This window comes from Drosophila suzukii, chromosome 2R (assembly GCF_043229965.1).
Source record: "Drosophila suzukii chromosome 2R, CBGP_Dsuzu_IsoJpt1.0, whole genome shotgun sequence".
In the NCBI taxonomy this organism is placed as follows: Eukaryota; Metazoa; Arthropoda; class Insecta; order Diptera; family Drosophilidae; genus Drosophila; species Drosophila suzukii.
Window position 1 is genome coordinate 15,039,226 of NC_092081.1, and position 23,324 is coordinate 15,062,549.

The 23,324-nt window shown below is 40.2% G+C and overlaps 1 protein-coding gene across 3 annotated transcripts in view; it reads right to left on the reverse strand.

Moving 5' to 3' along the window:
• The window catches only part of ASPP (Ankyrin-repeat, SH3-domain, and Proline-rich-region containing Protein), a 44,133-nt gene that overhangs the window by 15,159 nt on the left and 5,650 nt on the right, over positions 1-23,324 (reverse strand). Inside the window, exon 2 of one of the 3 annotated variants that reach the window (XM_036813181.3) lies at positions 9,240-9,298. In XM_036813181.3, the coding sequence (XP_036669076.3) occupies positions 9,240-9,272 (33 nt within the window). In that variant the 5' untranslated portion in view covers positions 9,273-9,298. Of the gene's footprint in view, positions 1-4,828; positions 5,051-9,239; positions 9,299-23,324 lie in introns of those variants that run through there. The other 2 variants (XM_036813178.3, XM_036813179.3) reach the window with 2 other exon arrangements.

A 23,324-nucleotide genomic window follows, 5' to 3' on the forward strand; every position in this document is an offset into this window, starting at 1 on the left:
AAGGAGTGACCAAATCCTGGCACCGACACTCAACTACAAATTGGCCTGCACAGCAGACATGTGCAGATGTCCTGCGACAGATTCACAGGCAATTATTCAGATGGGCTTCGGAACCAATTTGCTGGCGTCTCGATGATGATGACATTAATTTCCCCGACCGTAATAATATGTTATAATATTTCGTTTTATGCACCATATTTATGGCCCAAAGGCGACTGTCCGGCCAGCGTTATGAGCAAAACAGATTTTCCACTCTGCATAAATTAAGCAGAATTTAATGGTTGATGGTTGACTTGTTTAAATGGCCTCCTCCTGCCGACCGACACTGTTTGGTTAATGAAATCGAAAAGTTTAGATTCGCAATCTCTCTGGTGCATTGCTTTGATGACTTTTCATTAAATTACGCTTTCCGCATCCCATTTCCCTGACTTAGAGTGTGCCAGAGACTCGGCGCTAACAAAGTTATAAGAGCAGAATTTTCTATTTTCCATTTCCATTTTCCTCTGCCACTCTGTCTTTCGGGTTCAGTGCAGTTTCAGTGACAACAAGAATACGTATAGCCACCCATCAAGGGAATCCTCCAGTTGGAACGAACCGAAAACCGAAAACCAAATGCCGAAAATTGCCCAAATTGCATTCCCTGACCTTGACTTGGCCAAAATGGCTTTCACTTAGCGCCCAGGGAATGTTAATTACTTGGCCATAAAACGGCTAGCAATCTCGATCCGTGTCGCAATCAAACTATTTATGCAATGTGCGTGGGGCATCCACAAGAGGAATCCACAAGAATAATGTTGTTCTAACCGATTTGATTCGAACAACAATTGAGCCACATTCAATCGCAAAAGCAAACAGCTGGCGGGCAATATCATCGGCTTGTGGGTTGGAGATTGGGGATTGTTGCTTTCGAAAAGTAGTGATGAGCAAGGTACTCTGTTTTTGTCTAGCTAGAATATATAGCTGATAGATATATGATATTTTACCATTTAAAAATTGTATAAGCAATAACATTTAACGTGTAAAATATATGCAATCTAAGAAAAACTACATTATTAGAATAGTACCTATATCTTTAAAATTGGTTAGTTATATTTTAGGTTACATATGATTGATTTATTGTACCTAACTATGGCAAACAAACCAAAAACCAAGAGAACAGTCTTCAACTGTTAAAAAGGCAACTCTGAACTCTTTTTGTGCCTCTGGCAAAACAACTGGTAGCAAAACATTTATTGTAATTCGAAATCAATCAATAGAGCCCATAAAAAATTGAATGGGAAGTCGAGGAGATGAGCCAAATGCCCGCATTCCCGCATCTGTGAGCAAACAGTTTGCGCCATTCCCTCAACTGTTTAATACTTATTTAATCAAGTTAATGTAGTTAAATCAGCTTAAGCAAATATTCCCAGCAGCAGCCGCTGCCGAGCACAATGGCCACGAACCATGGCCCCGACCAAGTTAAACCGTTGATTCCGGCCTTGGCCGGGAGGAAGGCGGGCCTTCCATTCTCCCACACATAAACTAACACAGATAAAAGGGCATTCATTACAAAAGACCAAAGCGGCAAAGTTTTTCATCGACGGCGATGTCAGATTTGCGACATCGGCGCAAGGATCTCAGGGGTGCACTGGGAGAAAACTAATGAAGAATTCTGATATAGGGTATTTTACATATAATGTGGCATACCAAGGATATGAATAGTGTGCTTTAATAAAAAAAAATTCTATAAATTGGATGGTACCGATTTTACAGCATTAAATAATACCAAACTATTGTACCAACATAATATTTTATTTGAATAATGGTGATACAATATTGTTTAATTTTTAATATTTATTTAATTATTTTAAGTGCGTGATAATTATATGATTTAAAAATTCTTTTGAACTTCGTTACATGGCATTTAGTATTTTACATCATTTCTGATTGGTTCAATGGCTTCTTAGAATTTTACATCATTTGTGATTTACCAAAATTTAGGGCAAGAGAAAAGTTTAATTTTATATATATTTTATTTCATACAACGTTTCATGTTTAAAATAGGTTTATCTTTTGTTTTGCAAATTCTAATGCCCATGTATACACCTAGAAACCACGTACCTTTACATGTTAAATATTAAAAAAATTTGGTCTTACGAAAATGCGGCTTACATATAGTATTTTCAATCATTTTTTTTGATTCGTTCAATTGCTTTTTAGTATTTTATGCCATTTGTAACCTAGATTTTACAAATTTTTTAAAATAAAATCCTTTGAGTATAACGTTGAGACTCTAACCACTAATATTTCTGATTCAGACATACCAAGTATCAGCCTGGTATTTTTCTGTGTGTAGAAAAGACAAAGCGAAGCTTAGAAAGGAGGTACCCGAGTGCAGGGACAGAATAGACCTGGGGACCACGGCCAATGGCCACCGAGTGACCACACAGCCTGGAGTCATTAATATTAAGTAATCGTGAAGGATGCTCTCGGGTGTATAATACGTCCCTCCCACCATCTCCTCTTCGCCTCCTTGAACCTTCCCAGTTTTCCTTGGCTTTTCGCCGCCCCCACAAACAACCTGTGCCCCGGAAGTTCGTGAACCCGCTCATTGACCATGAGTTAACCATGAGTGTTGACTGTGGTCGTAAATTCACCGCACACCCACACACAGGCAGTTATGAAGAGCCATGGGGACAAAGGGGCGTGGCTAGGCCTACTGCCGTCCCACTTTCAATGTCCCACAATGGACAGATTAGGAAGTGCCAAGAGCAAATGGACTTGGCCACCAGCAGCAGGAAAAGGAGCAGGAGAAGGAGGAGCAAGAGTCGCCTTACAACTGCACAATGGGGAAATGGTCCAAACGAAAGCCAAATGGGGCTAAATCGGAATCTTGTGGTCAGCAAAGTGATTTCGTGAGTGGTAAATCCAAAAATACATTCAACAATTGATGGGGGGATTTTAATATTGGAAAGGCAATTAATTGAACGTGATTCAATTACTAGCTTTCATTTGCAAAGTGTTTAATAATGTAAACGAACCTTTGACATTTGTTAACAGCAGCTTTAAAACTTCAAAAGAAAAGTTAATTAAGTCCGGCCGGAGTCATTAAATTGATATCACCCAATTGATGCTTAATTGCTGCTCAAAAAAAGGAGCAACCAAATGACTTTAACTTTGCACCTTTGATAAGGTCCACTTTTGCTTGTGTTTTTTTTTCTGAAAGCCAGGTAATCCAAAAGTTTTCCATCTTTGAGCCTTACGACCCTTCTGGGAAATTTAGCCCAACCTGATGGGCTCTCCTTATAAGTGTGTATGCACGTTTTGGGGAAAGCCAAACAAAAAATGGGTTGAATTTATGGCCTTAAGATAATGTGTTGGCCGAAAAAGAGCTTCCGAGAAGGATCTAGACCATGTGGGGGAACCCAAATTCAAATTAAATCAGCTTGGACCTGACCAAAGTCGGGTTCACATTCCTTGAAGCTTTAATTGCACATTAAGCTTAATTAACAAATTCATGGAGGCGACGTGGTCTCCAATGGCCCAGGCCATCCAATGACCCCCATGATGATGTGATGTCTGCCATTTCGAGGAGGTGGTGGTGGTTGCTAATGGAAATAGTTTTTACACATTTGATTAAAATGTTGCAACCCTAAGTTGTCCGCTCTTCCAAACGCCCTGCAATTGTGGCTGTGCAAATTGAGTTTGCGGCAGCTTTGTGTAAATTGTAGCCGGACACTTGGACACGCTTAGCAAATTAAAATGCCACAAAAGTGGCCAGGGAGCGAGTAGGGGGGCTTTAAGGCATCTTCATTAAAATTTTGCACCCAGCCGAGGGCGTCTTTTCAATGTCCCCCCCCCCTCTTTTAAATAAGATTAAGCAAAAAACAGCATGAATCCCGGACTGCAGCTGCAATCCTGGCCAACAAAAGCCGCCTGCCCTTGGCCCCCTGTGTGCAAATGCAAATGCGAATGCGAATCCGAATGCGAGTGCGGACCGAGAACCAAAAAATCAAGGGGGCTGGCGGCCAACGGGGCGTATGAGCGTTAAATAAGTGTGTGCAAAGTATCTGCGGCCAAGCTGCGCTCATTAAGCGAATTCAGGCCAGGCTGAGGGGTAACTATTCCACTGGCTGCTGCTGGCACCTTTTTCTAATACTTTGCAACCTGGAGGCGGCTTGTGGATGCACTTGAGCAAAATGCAGGCAACAAATCCGCACACAAATTGCACTCACAGCGGGGAGTTAAACATAAAAACGGGAGTGAGTCGCTGTCAAGCGACATTATTGATTTAAATGCCATAAACACCCAGAAGTAGAACACCGAAGCTCGGCAAGTGGCACATCCGAAAGATACTTTGAATGTTTTTCAAGATAGCAGGCAGGCGGAAGCCAAAAGCCAAGAAAAACAAACATGCTCCAAACCTGTAAAGGTGGGTGAGTATCGCAGTGTGTGTTGGCCCACATTAATGTGTTTGTTGGATGTGTAATATGCCGCCCACGTAGACAACTATTAACTAAAGGAGACACAGATACACCCAGACAGACGGACGCACTAAAGCATACATTTAGGCGCTGATGGCCGGATGTGTGAGGTTGGTTTGGTGTGGCATGGTGACATTTGGAGTTGGGAGCTGGTAGCTGAAACTGAAGGCCTGCGAAAAGAAATTTGTAACAGATGCGGGCCAGCTCACAATTGACTTCACAGCGCCCGCGAGTAATTGGACAAAGCAGCCGGCTGCTTCTGATATTTTCTGTATTTTTGGTTTTGCTTTGTCGCCGAAAAACCCGCGTTCCGCCCGCCCTTTTTACTGGGTCGTAATTGCGGGCCCAGATAAGCGCTTTATTACCGATTCACTGGCTTTTATCGCATTTTAATAACTCACGAAAAATGCGCCAAACGATGGAGGCGCGTTTGCCCAAAACAAAGTCCTTACGTTTCGTTACGTTATTACGGACGAACCGAACCGAACCGGAAATGACGTTAGCGGCAGAGGGCAATATCGCGTTAGCTCGCAACTTTCGCGACTGCCAGCCAAAGCACAACTGACTGATATCAACGCTGGAGGAACTGAACTGAACGCTACGACATCTGCCGCTGGTTTGAATTCGAAAACGAAGTTCGTCGGCAAAAGCGGCAAAAGAAAAGCCGAAAGTCGGAAAAGTCCGAGGAGGAAAAGCCGAGTGGAAATTCGGCCGAAGCACTGCAGCTGTGTGGGTGGGGGAAAGTGGATTTTGGGGTGGTTGGGTGGTTAGATGGCCTTGCTCACTTGCATTGCCAAATTGCCGAAGATGCCGCACGGAAGTGCGTGCGTTGCTGCAGTTCTACTGGCGTTTTATCCCAATGAAAGACTAAGGATTAAATTCGCATATGAGCACTAAGCATGCAGGCGTATGCTTGTCTCTTGCTGATTATTATGCTGATAGAATGGCTTAATAATGCCCAAACGCTAGGCGAATACATCATGTGACCAAGCCATGTGGAATTTTCAATATAAATAAAATACAGCAGCAGTTGCTTGACAGAATTAGCCATTAGATACAGTGTTTCGGTAGTCATAATTAAGCGTAATTAGGCTTTAAACTCTTCTCAGTTGTGTGTTAGTATGCTTAGCAAATATTTGCAAATGGGAAATTCAAGAGAAATACAAAACAAACAATTAATTAATCCCTGATTTGTGTTATTTCGCCTTGACTTTTGTCTCATCTATATAAAATATTTAGTGTAAATAAAATACATTGAAATATCAGTTCATTGAGAGAATTAGCAAATATAAACAGTATTTCGGAACTCATAGTTAAGAGGTAATTAAGCTTAAAACTCTTCTTCATTGTTTAATATTATGGAATTGCTATGTGTCGATCTTTGGAAATGCTAAATTCCAAAGACATGCCAAAGATACAATGTATTTATCCGCGATTTGTGTTATTTTCGCCTTGACTTTTGGCATATCTCCCCCATATGCTGAAGGCATTCAAAATCCCACTGTATCTGGCCTCGGCTGTCATTCTGTTGCGCAAATTAGCCGCCACCCACTCCACCCTTCGGCGGGTTAAGCTGTCTTTTTTCCTTTTTTTCCATTTTGTGTGGGCTGCTTAGCTAGTTTCAGCTTAGCCAGCTGCCTGTGTGCGTGTGCATCAAATCATTGCCGACTTTTGTGCGCAAATATTTACGACAACTGGCAGCTGCTCATCCCCTCTCAATGCACAGAGAACAAACTTGGCCACAAGCTGTCTTAATTAATCCTCATATTTACGAGAAACAAAATTGTCTGTTTTTATTCAATTACTATGCACTTTGTCTCATCGTTTGGATGATTTTAAGGCGCGCCTTTGTTTAAGCAGCTGTTGAAAAGTGTCACATGCCCTGAAGTTTAGAATGAAAACGTCATTCGCTATCTAGGAAATATAACTAGAGCAGTTTATCATAATAAATACGAAGCTAAACGTTTATATATTTTAAAATATTGTTAAACCAGTCTACTGCAATCAATGGTAATGTTTAATTTTGTTAAAAAATTATCAGTTAAACGTGTCGTATGAGTGATTTTTTTCAAAAGTACCTGAGTTATGTGTAGTATGATTTATTTTTAGAATATATAACAGAGTGAAAAGTAAAATAATAAATTATTACTACATTTTTGGGTCAGGTAGGATAGGTAATATTAGCGATGACAGATCTAACTACTTGACCTAACATATTGTATTATCATGCAGGGTTCTATTAATAATGTATAACCATTCGCTGTTATTCTTCTTCAAAATTTACTCAGTTGCTTTAAAAATATTTCAAAAATACTTAGGCACCATCGGTTGTTGGACCCAATTTTTCCCAGTGTGCTGCCCCATTCGCCCAGTAAGAGGACACCGAAAAGAAACAAAAGCATGCGTCTAACATCTAACGACGACAACAACCTGTCACGCTAGCTGAGGTACAGCCGGGGGTTTTGTTTGGGCCTGGGTACGGAAATGGGCACCGAAGGTATGGAGGCATGGCAATGGGACCCCTAACAAGGTACCCTGCAGAGAACGAGAGAATGAGTGCGACAACAATGCGTCTGGGGTCAGCAGAGGAGGAGCCGGTAACCTGTGGGGAATCATGGGAGGGAGATGGGAGATGGAGATGGCGATGGAACAGGAGGTGCTCCACATGAGCTGACACTGGCAGGCGAACAGAGGCCCAGGGATCCCTGGCCGTAATGGCCTCTAAACAAAAGGCGTGCTTGTTTTGGCAACGGCTCACCCCATCAGCCCGGCCACCCCCATCAGCCATTCACCCAATGCCATGTGTACATTTGTCTTTTTGCAAATTAATTTATAAACACAATTGACATTGAGCCCGAATGTAAATATGCCGCTGAGAATGGTTGTTGCCTTGCATTAAAAATTCAAGTCCCACCCTGTCACATCTGCATGCCCGCCACATGTGTGAGTGTGGAGTATCTGTGTGTGGGTGTGGAGTATCTGTGTGTGCGTGACTCTACCCTGTGTGCTGTTTGTCTTTCGCCATGGCCTGGCATTTATATTTCCCTCCAGGAAACAGCAACAAAAGTTGCGAAATGCCAAGCTGACGTTGCACTTAAGGAAATGGGCCAACACAAATATTGCTGAAATAGAGGAAGGTCGGTGGGGTGGGCGCCGCCAAGGGAAATTCCAATATTAGTTATGACCTTCAAGTGGGGCCACTTTTCGAATAAATAATTCAATATATTGCTAATTGAGCACCCATCACGTAGCACGTTTTCAAGTCAATTTTCTTTATGAAGTTTGGAGTTCCTAAAGGTGGAATCAATTTCAAGGCAAAGTAACCCGTCCCTAAAGGGCACAACTCTCCGCCTAGAAAATATAGAAAACAATTTTAAAGACATTAAAACTATATACTTTAAAGATCCTTATTTATTTTTAAGCTTAAAATAAAAGTACAACTTTGACAGACTCAAATACGGACTTTCTCGAAAGTGAATTGTAGGTAATAATTATACCTAAAACATTTTTAGTATATTTTTTTACGTGTAGCATTTGGTAAAGAAAAACTAAAAATTCGAAATTCCATTTGCCTGAACTTTTCTAAACGGTCATTTACTCTCCAACGTGTCTACTGGCCTTTAACTCCTTGGAAAATCAACTTTATAACGAAAATACAGTCATAGTCATTTGTATGGTTAAAAGTGTTAAGGGCAAAGACAAGCCAAACAACAAGTTGTCGTTGACTTACAAACTGATTTGCAAATTTATAAAGAGCCAGGCTTTCACACAAAGGCACCAAAAAGAAGGGTAAGGTATATATGAGTAGGGTGTACTTTGGTTCTATAGGTATGCACCGAAAAGCGAAAACACCAAAACAAAAGCTAAACAAAACTTTTGTTTGTCCTCTCATCGGGCAGAAAGGCAGAAAACTGCTGACTGACTTGGCTGAAATTTGTCGACCAGGCCTAAGCCACAGTGTCTCCCTTCATCTGGTGACCTTTTTTGGCTGGCAAAAATTGTAAAACTCATTTACATAACAATTACCGCTTGACACGGCGATGTTACCCATTCCCACTGACATCACCATCCCCTTACCACACTTTTTCTCCCGTTTGGGCCATACAAAACTCTGCATTGGGTAATACTTTAAAGTCTGGGCCCAACTATATATCTATTGTTTGTTGTTGTTGTGGCTCACATGTTGTCCCTTTCCGTTTGTCTTTCCGTCCCACTCCGCCGCTGGTGGCGCCACCTGCCGGCTCTGCGGGACTGACATTTTATTTAGATTGCTTTGCATTTTCAACTTTTCTCCGTTTTCCAACCGCCAACTGCGTGCAGTTTTGGTTACACAAAAAGAAAATATGATATTACAATATAAATACTTAATATTCCTTTATTGATATGGTTTCAATATATGTGGTACTTGAGTGATCTTAAGTGTAGATCGCTTGGTTATTATAAAGTGTTTTAGAATTGATATAACTAAAACCCAATATACATTATTTTTACAAAAACTTATAGTTATCCCTGCTTTTTTTTAATTTCAGTTATTTTTTCCGAGTATGCGACTAGACTTTCCCTGGCCATAAAAACTGGTTGGCTTTAAGTTCCCCCCACTCCACTTTCATTATGTGTCAGTTGCATTGTCTTGACTTTTTCGCATATATCTCCCCGGCTTTTCCCGACCCCAGTGGATTTTTATGTTCGTGATGCGGTTCCGCCTCGGTTATATGGTGGTTATGTGACACAGGGAGCCCTGCTGAACTCTAGACACTGATTAGCCGCAGCACTTACAATTTCATCCAAAGTGTTCGTCGGCTCCTTCATACCATGACGTTAGAGATTCATCCAATCTGCCGGCGAGAGAAAGCAAACAAAGGAGAAGTCAGAATCGGCAAACAGGCAAACAAATAATCATTAAATATCAGATGTGCAAATGGGGGAGGTGATGTTTTGGAGGGGTCGTCAATATACGAGTGTCTGCACCTGAGAAGGTGGCCAACAATTCCACCTGAGATGTAAAATGTGAGTGTGTGACTTTGGCAAATATATTTAACGAAACCAGACAAACAGACAATTTAAATTTGTATTTTCAACAATTTTTTGCGGTTTCTTCTGCCTTGGTTTTGCCACCACTCCCTTACCAGGGGAATACAAACCAAAGGAGGCCTTGGCCAGCAATAAAGAAATTTTAAAAAATGTGTTTCTTCCCTATGATATAATTTTTAATGCTACATGGTTTTGCCAATTACTGGATAAAATTAAAAAAATAGTTCGTATTAACTTATTCTTATTGACTAAATATTAAAAGGCTTTTGATATTTATATTATTTAATATATAATTTAAAAAGATATAATTATTCTTAAGGAACATAAATTTATTTATCAAACTAAAGGTCCAAGACCATCTTAGTAAATACATTTTATCTCAGAATTTCTACATTTGTCTAGTTCTTAAGAAATAAATGTTGTCTTTGATAAGAATTTCAGTTAAAAAGAAGTTTTATTAAGAGAATCGCTAATATATTTCGCTCACGCCTGGAAAGAGTACTTTCCTTTTCGCCACGATAAAGCTGTGTTTTTTAAGGGGAGGTGGAAATGGGTGGTTAAGAGGTTTGTGGTTGCCAACAATGCTAACCCACTGAGACTTGCTTTTTCTCCCTTACATACTGGCACACGTACATACATATATCTATACAAAAGGCAGCCTTATCAATTTCAAGTATTTTGCCGTAAAAATATTAAAAAAAAATAATTTGCCTTCTTTTCGTGCAACATATATGTGATATAGCGAAGGGAACCCAATGCCCAATTCCTTTCAACGCACCCATCTCTCATTCAACGCAAATTCACTCTTTTTATGTGACTTATTTAGTTCAACAATGAAGAAGAAAAGGGACCAAAGGGCGCAGGGGAAATGAAGTTCATTCTTATTAAAATCATGACACACACAGCAGAACTCGCAGTCATTTGCATTTTCCAACCATGGCTCCTTGGTTCGGCCTAGACATTTTTCGTTCTTCTGTTTCGTAAGTTGATTGCCACATAAATTTCGTGTAATCTAATAAAATTTGAATTGTAGTCGACTCCTGCTTTTGGCCCGAATGTGAAATGCGAACTGGCAGCCGCAAGAGCCAGTAACGCCAGTCATCTTCAATAAGTACTATCCAGAACGGGAATTACAGGTGGAACGATTTTTAAATTAAAACAAATATTTTGAGCTTGAAGAAAAAAATTAAATAAAATATTAAACAAATCATTTTTGCATGCCATTTTACTAAAATGATTTTAGGTGACCAAAAGTGTGCATGAATATATTTTAAACTCAGGAGAACAATTAATATTTTTAGAAACACGACTATCTTTTATTCATATCAATGAGAAATTGGAAACCCAAAATGCCATTTAAAAATGATTTGTGTGGCATCCCCAATAGTTTGTCTTTATGATTTCCTAAATAATGTCTTCTTTAATTCTTGTAGACCATTTATGACTGAATTTAAATGGAAGTTTAAATTTGATATATCTACCTTATTGGTTATTAAGTGATTGTTTTTTCATTGAAGTTTAAACCATAGATTATTCCTGCCTAGAATTTCCCTCACGCTCGCATCTCTAACAAGATTCCCAATCCAGTTTGAGAGGCTGATGGAGTTTCAACTTTGAACGGGCGATAAGCTAATCAAATTAATTCAACTTAAAAAACTTGGCAAGGGAATTTGCAACAAATTAATGTTATTTCATGGCTTCTTAAACTTGACACTGCGGTAACTACCAGCACCTCCCTTCCTAAAAAACCCCCTCTTTCACCCCCTTGTGAGCTCACTTCAAAGTAATTCATTTCTGATTGGAAGTTTCCTGTCAGCAATTTTACTTTTTCCTCCACAGCCACTCGCTCGCTTTTCACTTTCCAATTTTTTGCGAGAGCGAAAAGTTTTCTGCATGGCTTAAAGTGGAAGCGTTTATGGATGGATGTGTGTTGAGTTCGAGCAAGTTTGAGTTTCTACACATTTCACTCCCCTGAACAATAAACTTGGTAAAAAATATACTACTCGACGAGCGGCGGAGAGAACATTTTCCAGTTTGTTGATCGAAATCTCCGGGGGGTCCCCAGATCGAAAGGTTCCTTTACTTTCCCTTTCTGAAATCCCATATCCAGGGTATTTGTAGGCAAATTGCCCGCATTTTGTTGCCCCCTTGAGTGCGAGTATCTGCTAGGTTATTTGTAAACTTTTTCGGTTGATACTTTGCAACTGGGGGAACGCCAAAGTTAATCTCGGTTAGACAAAGTTCTCAGTTCTCTGTTTCGGTTAAAGGCATTTGATTGATTTTCGCCTCTTCCTTAGTTGAGATTGAGTTCGAAAGGCAAATACTTCAGTTCGTTCGCATCTGAGTTACTTGGCAATTCGCTCGAATGCAGTTTGCATGTTTGATGACAGCTCCAAACGGTTCTGAATTCCCCCTCAGAATTCGATAGTCGAATGTTTTTTACATACAGCATATGCAACACCTTTTCCAGCGCCATAAACAGAACGTGTCAAATGCACGAATGCAAATCCAAGTTCTCACATAACCAGCCAAATAAAAATGAGAGGGTGTTGCATAGGGAACCTCAATATAAGTATTTATCAGCAGAGACCAGGAAAAAGCCAAGTAAAACGAACCAAAGTAAATTGGCTAGACAGGAACTTATTTAGTGAAAAAAATTTGGCAGGGAGTCTATCAGACAAATAGACATTTTAGTATATCAAGGAATGTTTTATTGCCAAATATAATATGTATGTAGGATCGCCGGTGATGGTTCAAAGATAATCTCAACAATTAAGTTTAATGACTTTATTTAATTGATAGACAATAAGATATTCCGTTTTACATCTTCTTCCTCGGAAAAACAGAAAACAAAAGCGAGTACTCTATGCGACGATTCTTTTCGTGCGGTATCGAATATAATATTTTAACAGAGTTGCAAGCGATAATTTTACGTTAACAGATTTGAATATACCTTAATGTAAATAAAGTAAAATAAGTTTAGGCAGAGCTGTTGTAGACATGACCACTCCTTGTCTTCTTTTCCTTTCCCACAATCGGCCATCCTGATTCATCATTCGGCTCGAATGATGGTTCTTCTGCTGAGTCTGACTGAGGATTCCATTTCTTCATATATTCAGCGACGGTTGATGTTTTCCCTGGACCTTCATGGTCACCAACTTTCTCCACGTCATATCGGCCATGGGGAAGAGTCCTGACTACTTTGTAAGGTCCAAAGAATTTTGGTTTTAACTTTAAGCCGGTCCCGTACTGTGTGCGCTTTATGGCGACGAGTTCGTTGATTTTGTAATTCAGCTCCTTCTTACGACCCTTGTTAAAGGACCTACGATTCTCTTGCTGAATTTTGGAGATGTTACTCTTCGCTTCCATACGAACGCTCTCTCTCTCTTGGTCCAATTCTTCGATAGCGGCATCTTCAAGGAACGTGTTGAGCTCGGATAGTTTGTTGGTCCTCATTTCAACCCCTGTTAATATCCTGAAGGGTGATAGTTTCGTGCTTCTTGGAGGTGTGCTGTTCATTACTTGCTGCACAACCTCTAGATGTTTATACCAGCTGGACGATTTCTCTTGACAAAGCTTGGCCAACATTGGGATTACGATTTTATGGATTCGCTCCACCTGACCATTCCCTCGGGGAACTCCAGTGGCTATCATTAGATGCTGTATCCCGTTCTCGTCGCAGTATTGCCTAAATGTGTTTGCAACAAACGCTGCCCCTCTATCTGATATTATGCGCTTAGGGTTTCCAAACACTGCCGCTTGACGGGTAAGTCGATCGATAACTCCTTCAGCGGTTGTATTTTTTGTCGGGTGGAGCCAGACAAACTTAGAGAACGCATCGATCACGACGAGAATGTAGTTGTAGTTCTTGCTGGTCTGCTCTATTGGTCCTACATGATCAACATGAAATGTTTCCAACGGCTTGTCATCTTTGTTAATGGGTGTTAAGAAACCTTCCTTTTTGCCTGCCTTGCCTTCAGAAATAATACATTCGACGCAACTCTTGACCACTCTTATTACTTTTTTCGATAAGTTCGGTATGTAAAATGTCTTCTCGACAGCCTCTTGAGTTCTTTTTACTGAGAAATGTCCTTGCTTATGGGCCATACGAATGATTTCTTCCTCCATTAATGTCGGCACCACAATCAGTTCTTTGACAGGATCCTTGTACAATATGCCATGCTTAATAAAGAAGTCACCATATGTGCTGTTTTCGAGGGCGGCCATTACTGCCCGAACCCATTCATCCTGCGACTGTGCTTCCTGCAACTTGTGATGCAAAGTGTCTTCCAACATTAGACATGAAACACGACTTAAGGCGTCTACGTGACGCATTTTGCTGCCGCTTCGATGTTCGATGACATAGTCATAATCCTGGAGAAACAATGCCCACCGTGCCACTCTTAGAGGAACTTCTCCACGCTTTTTCATCGTTAAAGCAAATGCGTTGCAGTCGGTTATAATTTTGAACTTTATCCCAAGTAAATAGACACGCCATTTTTTTAAAGCTTCAACTATAGCCAACACTTCGAGCTCGTAAGAGTGGTATTTCTCTTCAATTTTTGTTTGTAGTATTCGTCTCATTAGATAGAATATCTCGATACTGTCATACTAGACACACGTTGGTAACGTAGATATACCGTTGATAAACGGAAACATTTTCGCTCGTACTCTCTGCTTACATATAGTAGAAATTTTCAATTATAACAAATTATTGTACTTAACTTAATGGTTAAATTTTGTGAAATATTATAGGTTATAGGTATAAAAATACAAAAAAAAATGATCCAGATCGCTCACTGTCCTCTTCTGCGAACAGCGCAGTTCTGGTACTTGCTGGTGGTCTCAAGTCTTCCTTCTTTGGCACGACACACCCTGTGGCCAAGGTGACGCTGCTTTTCAGGCTTTTTCACCCAATTTGCGCTTTCCCAAAGCAAGATTTTGACGCCTCCTCGCTCACTTGCAGAACCTTTGCGCAGGTTGCGCACCTTACTTTACCTCTCAGGTGTATACGATCTGCCAGTGAACTGCTTTCCCTCCTTCTAGAACAATGTTGTCCGCACTCTGATTTTAATGAATCTGTGTGGGGCACGTCCGCTTTTCTGCCGTTTTTCCAAGTAAATCCCACTTCTGACACCAAATTTGTAGGATCGCCGGTGATGGTTCAAAGATAATCTCAACAATTAAGTTTAATGACTTTATTTAATTGATAGACAATAAGATATTCCGTTTTACATCTTCTTCCTCGGAAAAACAGAAAACAAAAGCGAGTACTCTATGCGACGATTCTTTTCGTGCGGTATCGAATATAATATTTTAACAGAGTTGCAAGCGATAATTTTACGTTAACAGATTTGAATATACCTTAATGTAAATAAAGTAAAATAAGTTTAGGCAGAGCTGTTGTAGACATGACCACTCCTTGTCTTCTTTTCCTTTCCCACAATCGGCCATCCTGATTCATCATTCGGCTCGAATGATGGTTCTTCTGCTGAGTCTGACTGAGGATTCCATTTCTTCATATATTCAGCGACGGTTGATGTTTTCCCTGGACCTTCATGGTCACCAACTTTCTCCACGTCATATCGGCCATGGGGAAGAGTCCTGACTACTTTGTAAGGTCCAAAGAATTTTGGTTTTAACTTTAAGCCGGTCCCGTACTGTGTGCGCTTTATGGCGACGAGTTCGTTGATTTTGTAATTCAGCTCCTTCTTACGACCCTTGTTAAAGGACCTACGATTCTCTTGCTGAATTTTGGAGATGTTACTCTTCGCTTCCATACGAACGCTCTCTCTCTCTTGGTCCAATTCTTCGATAGCGGCATCTTCAAGGAACGTGTTGAGCTCGGATAGTTTGTTGGTCCTCATTTCAACCCCTGTTAATATCCTGAAGGGTGATAGTTTCGTGCTTCTTGGAGGTGTGCTGTTCATTACTTGCTGCACAACCTCTAGATGTTTATACCAGCTGGACGATTTCTCTTGACAAAGCTTGGCCAACATTGGGATTACGATTTTATGGATTCGCTCCACCTGACCATTCCCTCGGGGAACTCCAGTGGCTATCATTAGATGCTGTATCCCGTTCTCGTCGCAGTATTGCCTAAATGTGTTTGCAACAAACGCTGCCCCTCTATCTGATATTATGCGCTTAGGGTTTCCAAACACTGCCGCTTGACGGGTAAGTCGATCGATAACTCCTTCAGCGGTTGTATTTTTTGTCGGGTGGAGCCAGACAAACTTAGAGAACGCATCGATCACGACGAGAATGTAGTTGTAGTTCTTGCTGGTCTGCTCTATTGGTCCTACATGATCAACATGAAATGTTTCCAACGGCTTGTCATCTTTGTTAATGGGTGTTAAGAAACCTTCCTTTTTGCCTGCCTTGCCTTCAGAAATAATACATTCGACGCAACTCTTGACCACTCTTATTACTTTTTTCGATAAGTTCGGTATGTAAAATGTCTTCTCGACAGCCTCTTGAGTTCTTTTTACTGAGAAATGTCCTTGCTTATGGGCCATACGAATGATTTCTTCCTCCATTAATGTCGGCACCACAATCAGTTCTTTGACAGGATCCTTGTACAATATGCCATGCTTAATAAAGAAGTCACCATATGTGCTGTTTTCGAGGGCGGCCATTACTGCCCGAACCCATTCATCCTGCGACTGTGCTTCCTGCAACTTGTGATGCAAAGTGTCTTCCAACATTAGACATGAAACACGACTTAAGGCGTCTACGTGACGCATTTTGCTGCCGCTTCGATGTTCGATGACATAGTCATAATCCTGGAGAAACAATGCCCACCGTGCCACTCTTAGAGGAACTTCTCCACGCTTTTTCATCGTTAAAGCAAATGCGTTGCAGTCGGTTATAATTTTGAACTTTATCCCAAGTAAATAGACACGCCATTTTTTTAAAGCTTCAACTATAGCCAACACTTCGAGCTCGTAAGAGTGGTATTTCTCTTCAATTTTTGTTTGTAGTATTCGTCTCATTAGATAGAATATCTCGATACTGTCATACTAGACACACGTTGGTAACGTAGATATACCGTTGATAAACGGAAACATTTTCGCTCGTACTCTCTGCTTACATATAGTAGAAATTTTCAATTATAACAAATTATTGTACTTAACTTAATGGTTAAATTTTGTGAAATATTTTAGGTTATAGGTATAAAAATACAAAAAAAAATGATCCAGATCGCTCACTGTCCTCTTCTGCGAACAGCGCAGTTCTGGTACTTGCTGGTGGTCTCAAGTCTTCCTTCTTTGGCACGACACACCCTGTGGCCAAGGTGACGCTGCTTTTCAGGCTTTTTCACCCAATTTGCGCTTTCCCAAAGCAAGATTTTGACGCCTCCTCGCTCACTTGCAGAACCTTTGCGCAGGTTGCGCACCTTACTTTACCTCTCAGGTGTATACGATCTGCCAGTGAACTGCTTTCCCTCCTTCTAGAACAATGTTGTCCGCACTCTGATTTTAATGAATCTGTGTGGGGCACGTCCGCTTTTCTGCCGTTTTTCCAAGTAAATCCCACTTCTGACACCAAATTTGTAGGATCGCCGGTGATGGTTCAAAGATAATCTCAACAATTAAGTTTAATGACTTTATTTAATTGATAGACAATAAGATATTCCGTTTTAGATCTTCTTCCTCGGAAAAACAGAAAACAAAAGCGAGTACTCTATGCGACGATTCTTTTCGTGCGGTATCGAATATAATATTTTAACAGAGTTGCAAGCGATAATTTTACGTTAACAGATTTGAATATACCTTAATGTAAATAAAGTAAAATAAGTTTAGGCAGAGCTGTTGTAGACATGACCACTCCTTGTCTTCTTTTCCTTTCCCACATGTATGTTTTAAAACTTTTAATGGTTTTATGTAATAAAATATGCATATAAAACATTTGCACATTAAACTTGCAAAACAGTATTGTTTACCTAAACAAATTACACACTTAGTTGAATATGAATAACTTGAATGGAACTTATGCATAAAAAAGTTTATAAATAAAATCAACGTAATTTATTCAACATGCTCTTAAGTACAAAAGAGAAACAATTGGTTTTTAAATGAATAACTTTATACAAATTAGGCTGAAAAACATCGCTTTGCTTAAAATATGCAAATTACATAAACAATTCCCTTGAAATTATTTACCGAAAATCATCGTTCATCCATCAATATTTTAAAATGATTATGAAAATAATTAGCATGGAAAATCTCTGGGCATTTTATTAATCCCTCCCATCGAGGAGATAATTATCATTTCATTCAGCTGCATTGGCATTTTAGTAAATGACTTTGTCGAATGAAGTTAGCCAAATAATTTAGAAACGCCAAACACGTTTTGATTGCCCCAATATGCCACAGCATTTAATGCAATTATCGATTTGGCAGTGAATATACATTTGGGACCCAGGTAAACACACAATCGCATGCAAATCCCGGGAGAATGTTTACCCCGAAACAACAGAACCGATCCGGACCGCATTTGAAGGCCCTGCAAAAATATCAACAGCAAAACAATTTCAATAAATGTGTAATTTACAACTGTTTTAATTATTCGACGGGTTGCTGGGGGGATTGGAAATGTGGTGGCACATAGACAATAAACAATAAACAATGTGGATACTGATTGGAGAAGCGTGAATCCATTCTAAATTTTGAAAAGTGCGCTGTTTGCGGGTCGGCAATTTTATTTTGATTCGGTTATGGGGTTTCGAATTCATTTGCGACTTTTTCATTTAGTTGGTTTCTGGTCTCTGTGGTATCATATCGTACCAACTTCCACATCCGCTCATCAGGGTTTTACATAAATTAGGGCAGAACGGCACAATGTAATTTTAATGAGAATTAATCTTTCAGGCCTCTAAGTGTGGCAAATTGAATTTGGAAAATTTGCGGTGGGTTGGGTTGGCCCGGGGGAGGTAAAATAGAAAATGGAACATTGCGTCCCGCCAATAGACATGTTCCAAATGTTGTTGCTTTTGCTGTCATGGTTGTTGTGGGCGTTGCACATTTGCCAAGTGCCACAGGGGCAAATGCTCTATCCACACACAATATGGCAAACGAATGCATATGTGCGGGAATTTGGCAAATGTACAGCAAGAGCGCGAAAATAACACCTGCAGGCTGCAAACTAATTAAAATCGTTGCGGCCATTTCGACGAGGCGCCAGCCATTAAATCATACGGTGAAAATTGCCTAAAATAGGCAAATAAAATCTACAAATGGCCTTTTCGAAAGTTTAACTAACTACAGCACTTAAAGATTGTTTACAAACGGGATGTATTAAAATCCATTAAAGAGAAATTCAAAGGATATAAGAATAAGCAACTAAAATTAAACTAATCGAACTAACTAGCTAGCAGAAAACATTGTTTTTTTTAATTTTAAGCTATTTCTGGTGAGCTGATTTAATATCTAAAATGCTTTCTTGTTGGGTTCTGCTTAATTAAAAAAGAAACTACCAATGTTTAATGGTTTTTGACTCTTTAAATCCAAACTCGAAGGGTTTGCCTAACTGCAACCGTAGTATACTAATCAAACCTAATTGCAAATTAGTGACTTTGTCCACCCTGAACCCTGATATTTGCAACTTCAGCTTTGTGCGACATAATTGCCCAACCAGCTAAACAGAATAATTGCTACATTAGACACTTTGGCAACTAATTATCTTTAGTGCAGGCAATATCATCAGTTTAAGTGGCGGCAGCACAAACATCACGTCTTGTTTCGATAAAATCTCTGTGCCCATGGATTTGTATCTGCATCTGCATTTGTATCTGTATCTGCGATTTATATCTGTATCTTGACTGGCTATCTGTTGGCCACAAAGAGTCTTACGCTTGGCCAAACAACAATCGGAATTATCCAAGTGGGGTAGGGGGCTCATCTCAATTATTTGCGTGTTGAGCGTGCGGTTAGGGCAACAAAATGCCTGAAATGGCAGAGGCAAGGTAATTAGCAGTCACCTCAATGTGGCAATCATTTGTGCTAAGGACTTCGAGGCGATGTCGTTGGGACAGGACTCAATCTTGGGCCAAAAGGACCACAAATTATGGCAGACTGTGGCGTTCCGAATGAGTTGTTTTTCGGCAGGAAGGGGCCGGGATTCCGCTTGAACGGGGCTCATAAATCAATAGCCATTGACAGCTTTGTCAATGAATCGGCGGATGATTGAATGAGCATACGGCACCGCGTCCATCACGGCGTATACGCAACGCTTGGATTACCTCGAAGGTCATCATTAAGTGGCTGAATACCAAAAAAAGAACGCTTTTCTGTTTGAACGCGCCTCGCATTCAAAAGCAATTTTTGAAGCAAACGAAAACCCTCTTGGAAATCCATTTTCGCTGCCCAAATTCCAGCCCACATTTTGTGGCAATTTGTTCAATTACTCGAGCTCAGACATCGATTTGGTTTATTAAAAAGAGCCAAAAGCCCAGACAAAGTCAGCTGAACAAAAGGAAAACCCGAAAACTACAGGCTTTCCAATGCCTGGCATTTTCGCATGGCCAGCAAATTCAGCGGAAAACATTTTCAATTTAATTAAACAAAAACAAAAAGCAGAAAAATGTTGTTTCGAGCAAACTTTTTATGTACTTATTTGGGGGGGATTAGGGGCGTTGGAAAAGGGATGATTGCATGATGATGACAGCCCCAAAATGTGTGTTGGCCATCTTCAAATAATTATGCAAAAATGTTGGCAAATGAAAATTAAATTAGTTTCGTCCGCAACTTTGGAAAATATAAAGAACCGAAAATAGTTGACTATGAAAAAGGCATTTTTTCTGGCTATCCAATGGTCAACATATATATTTACCTCTCTGTATTATTTGATTGCTCAGATAAACGTGGAATGATAAAGACCTACAGATAAAAGTCATGACAACGAAACAATTTGAATTTAATTTCAGGAAAGTTTTGCTAAGCGATGAATACAATGCCAGTTTAATTGCAATATAATTGCAAAATGGTAGCTTAATTGCTCAGAGTTTACAATTTGTTTATTATTTATGAGAATTTCGTAGCGCAATCTAAATGTTTTATTAATTTTAATGCATATTTTTATCAGGTAACTTTTGTGCAGCTCATACATACAAACATGCTCTTCCCGAATCATTAGGCAGTAAATTGCTCTCAAATTACGAGTATTCCACTTCTAATCCGATAGTAAATTATCCTGAAATATGCTTGTGCAAATGGCACACTAGAAATAGGCAACCCACCACACATTCGTAAGCCCCCCCTTTGCACCTTCCCTGTGCTGCGACATTAGCTGACAATAAAATATGTAAATGGCTGCCGAATAAATCGCAGCAACTTCTGACACGCCAAAAAACGAGGAAAAGGGGGGTTTCCGGGGCTTTTTGTTGGGCTTTCGGGGGGTTTATGGGGGAGTGGTAAGAGGAGATCAGGCTGGCAGACAAGAGTCAAACAAGCAGAAACCGAGCGACATTTTCGTAATGCGAAAAGGTAACAGACGAAATCCATCAGTCCATAACGAAAGTCCCGCTGTGTGTGTGCTTATGTGTGTGGAATACCGCCCCACACGGCCCCGCCCCCCACAAACTACCGCCCCAAATGATGAGTTGCGATTACACACATAAATACGCAATTCGCTTAAGTACGTTTGGCAGGGGCGTCGGCTGGGGGGGTTGTTGAGGGGGTTCGCGGAAGAGTTGCGGTCTCTTTCCGCCATGTGCGTCATGGCCCGGCTTCTGTTACCACTTATCCACACGGCCACTCACACAGCTGCGGTTAAATCGAAAGTAGTATTACTATTTTACAAACTAGGCCTTCTCTTGAAAAAGTAATGTACGTACTGTCATTCGAAAACATAGCTTACCATAGAAGAGTTTAACGATATATTATAAAACTATCAATACTTAAGATCGGTTTTTTATTATGGTAAGCCCCCCTTAATAAACCATAAAAAGGTTTCAACCATAAAATCGATTCTAAGTTTCAAAGAAACCATAAAATCATTTTTTTAAACGTCCGAATTAGTGTTTTTTTAGTTGTTTCCAAATAATAACTTTAATATTAAATCTCAGTAATTATTATCAAAGGTGTCCCAGAACTATTTAGTCGAAATTCGGGGAAAATTTGTACTGATGCCATTTTTTTCCGAAGTTCGACCAAAGAGATTTGTGTATACCCCCCGCCTATAGGTACATTTGTACATTATATCCCGGTAATTTTTAATGTCAATGCATATTTTAAACAAGGTAATCCAAATAAAGATAATATATACATGATAATAAATATCCTATTTTAAATGCCCTATGAACAAATTTTATTGCACTTTTTTCAAAATCAATTTTTTTAGTTAACGCGATCGTTTTGTAAGGCCTTTCCATTTTGCATCACTATTCTTCCGCCGACAGCTGTATTTATTAGCAATTCAATGTGGAAAAGCGCCGTTACACACACCCTGACAGACTGACAAACACACCCCCAGCCACCCACACATGGTCCCACACACAACAATAGCAACAATAATGCGAATTGATGAAGCGTGAAGGATTTCGGAGGCAATTTTCAGGAGAGGATTGCGCCTGCATATCATCACTCTGCACACGCACAGATTAGGTTGGGTCGAGGGTCGAGGGTCCTCCATACCGGAAAGGGGGTCTAAGGGGTCCAGACCTATCATATGTGAACATCACTGAACGCACCCCAAAAGGATTAAGTACCCGCCCCGTTGGCACTTCCTTTGTTTGCCCTTCATTGGGCGCCATCGTCCTGCGGGCTTTATTTTAATTTTAAATTACAATTACGTTTTAATGATATTTAAATTGGCATTGAAGTAAATCACGCCTGAATGGGTCAGGAAATTAATAATGCGATAATAAAGGAAGCGAAGTGGACAATCTATCAAGGGAGGCAGAGAATTTTAATGCGAAATGGCTTGCCAATTAATTTGGGGAATGTTTTCCTTTTCGAAAGGTATTTCAATGGAATTAATCACGAATAATGTTCCACAGAATTAAATGTGTATCAAAACAAAACCACGTAAATGAATGAATTTATATAATACTTTTCACACACTCTGCGTACTGGTAATTATTCCTTTTATTGCCCTACCAAAAACTGCAAAGCAAACGAATATTTCAAATGAAAAGGTTTAACCAAAATGGCGTAAAATAATAAAAAAATATAAAATGAAAAAAGAACCGCAACGAGCAAAACTCAATTGCGGCAAAATAACTAAAATTGCTTTGTCAGGGTAAAAGAGAATTTTCCATCAGGAGGAGGGCGGTAAATATTTAGCCCCCGCCCCCAAAAATACAAAAGAGGGGCGTGGCAGAAAGCCAAACTCCTGTGAACAGCACATGTGTGTGTGTGTGCGTCGTGTCGCTGGATAATTCAGACACAAAAAACTTTGATTCTATATGCAAACAATAAGGGAAGCCGGCAAAAGGGGGGAGATTTGCATGCTGCGAGGAGCTGAATGGGGATGTGTGTCAAATAAACATATTTGGCCAACATCCTTACTTACATTGGGAGCAGGGAAAGGGGAAGGAATATTTCCACCTCTTCCGAAGGCAGTTGGCAGGCATAAAATATCTGCAAAGCGCATTTAAGCCGCGCCACACAATAAAAATAAATAAAGAAAGGCAGCGAACAAAAAAGCGCACCGAGTCCTAACGATTTCGCCGGAATGAGGGCAACTTTCCGGCGGGTAGGGGAAGTGGAAAGCGGGAAATGAGTGGTCGGTGGGTGGGCTGTAAGCTGTGGGTGGTGGGCGGAGGACCAGGTAGCACATGCAAGCCAAAAACATAATAATAATAAATATTCAGTTCAGTTCAGTGTT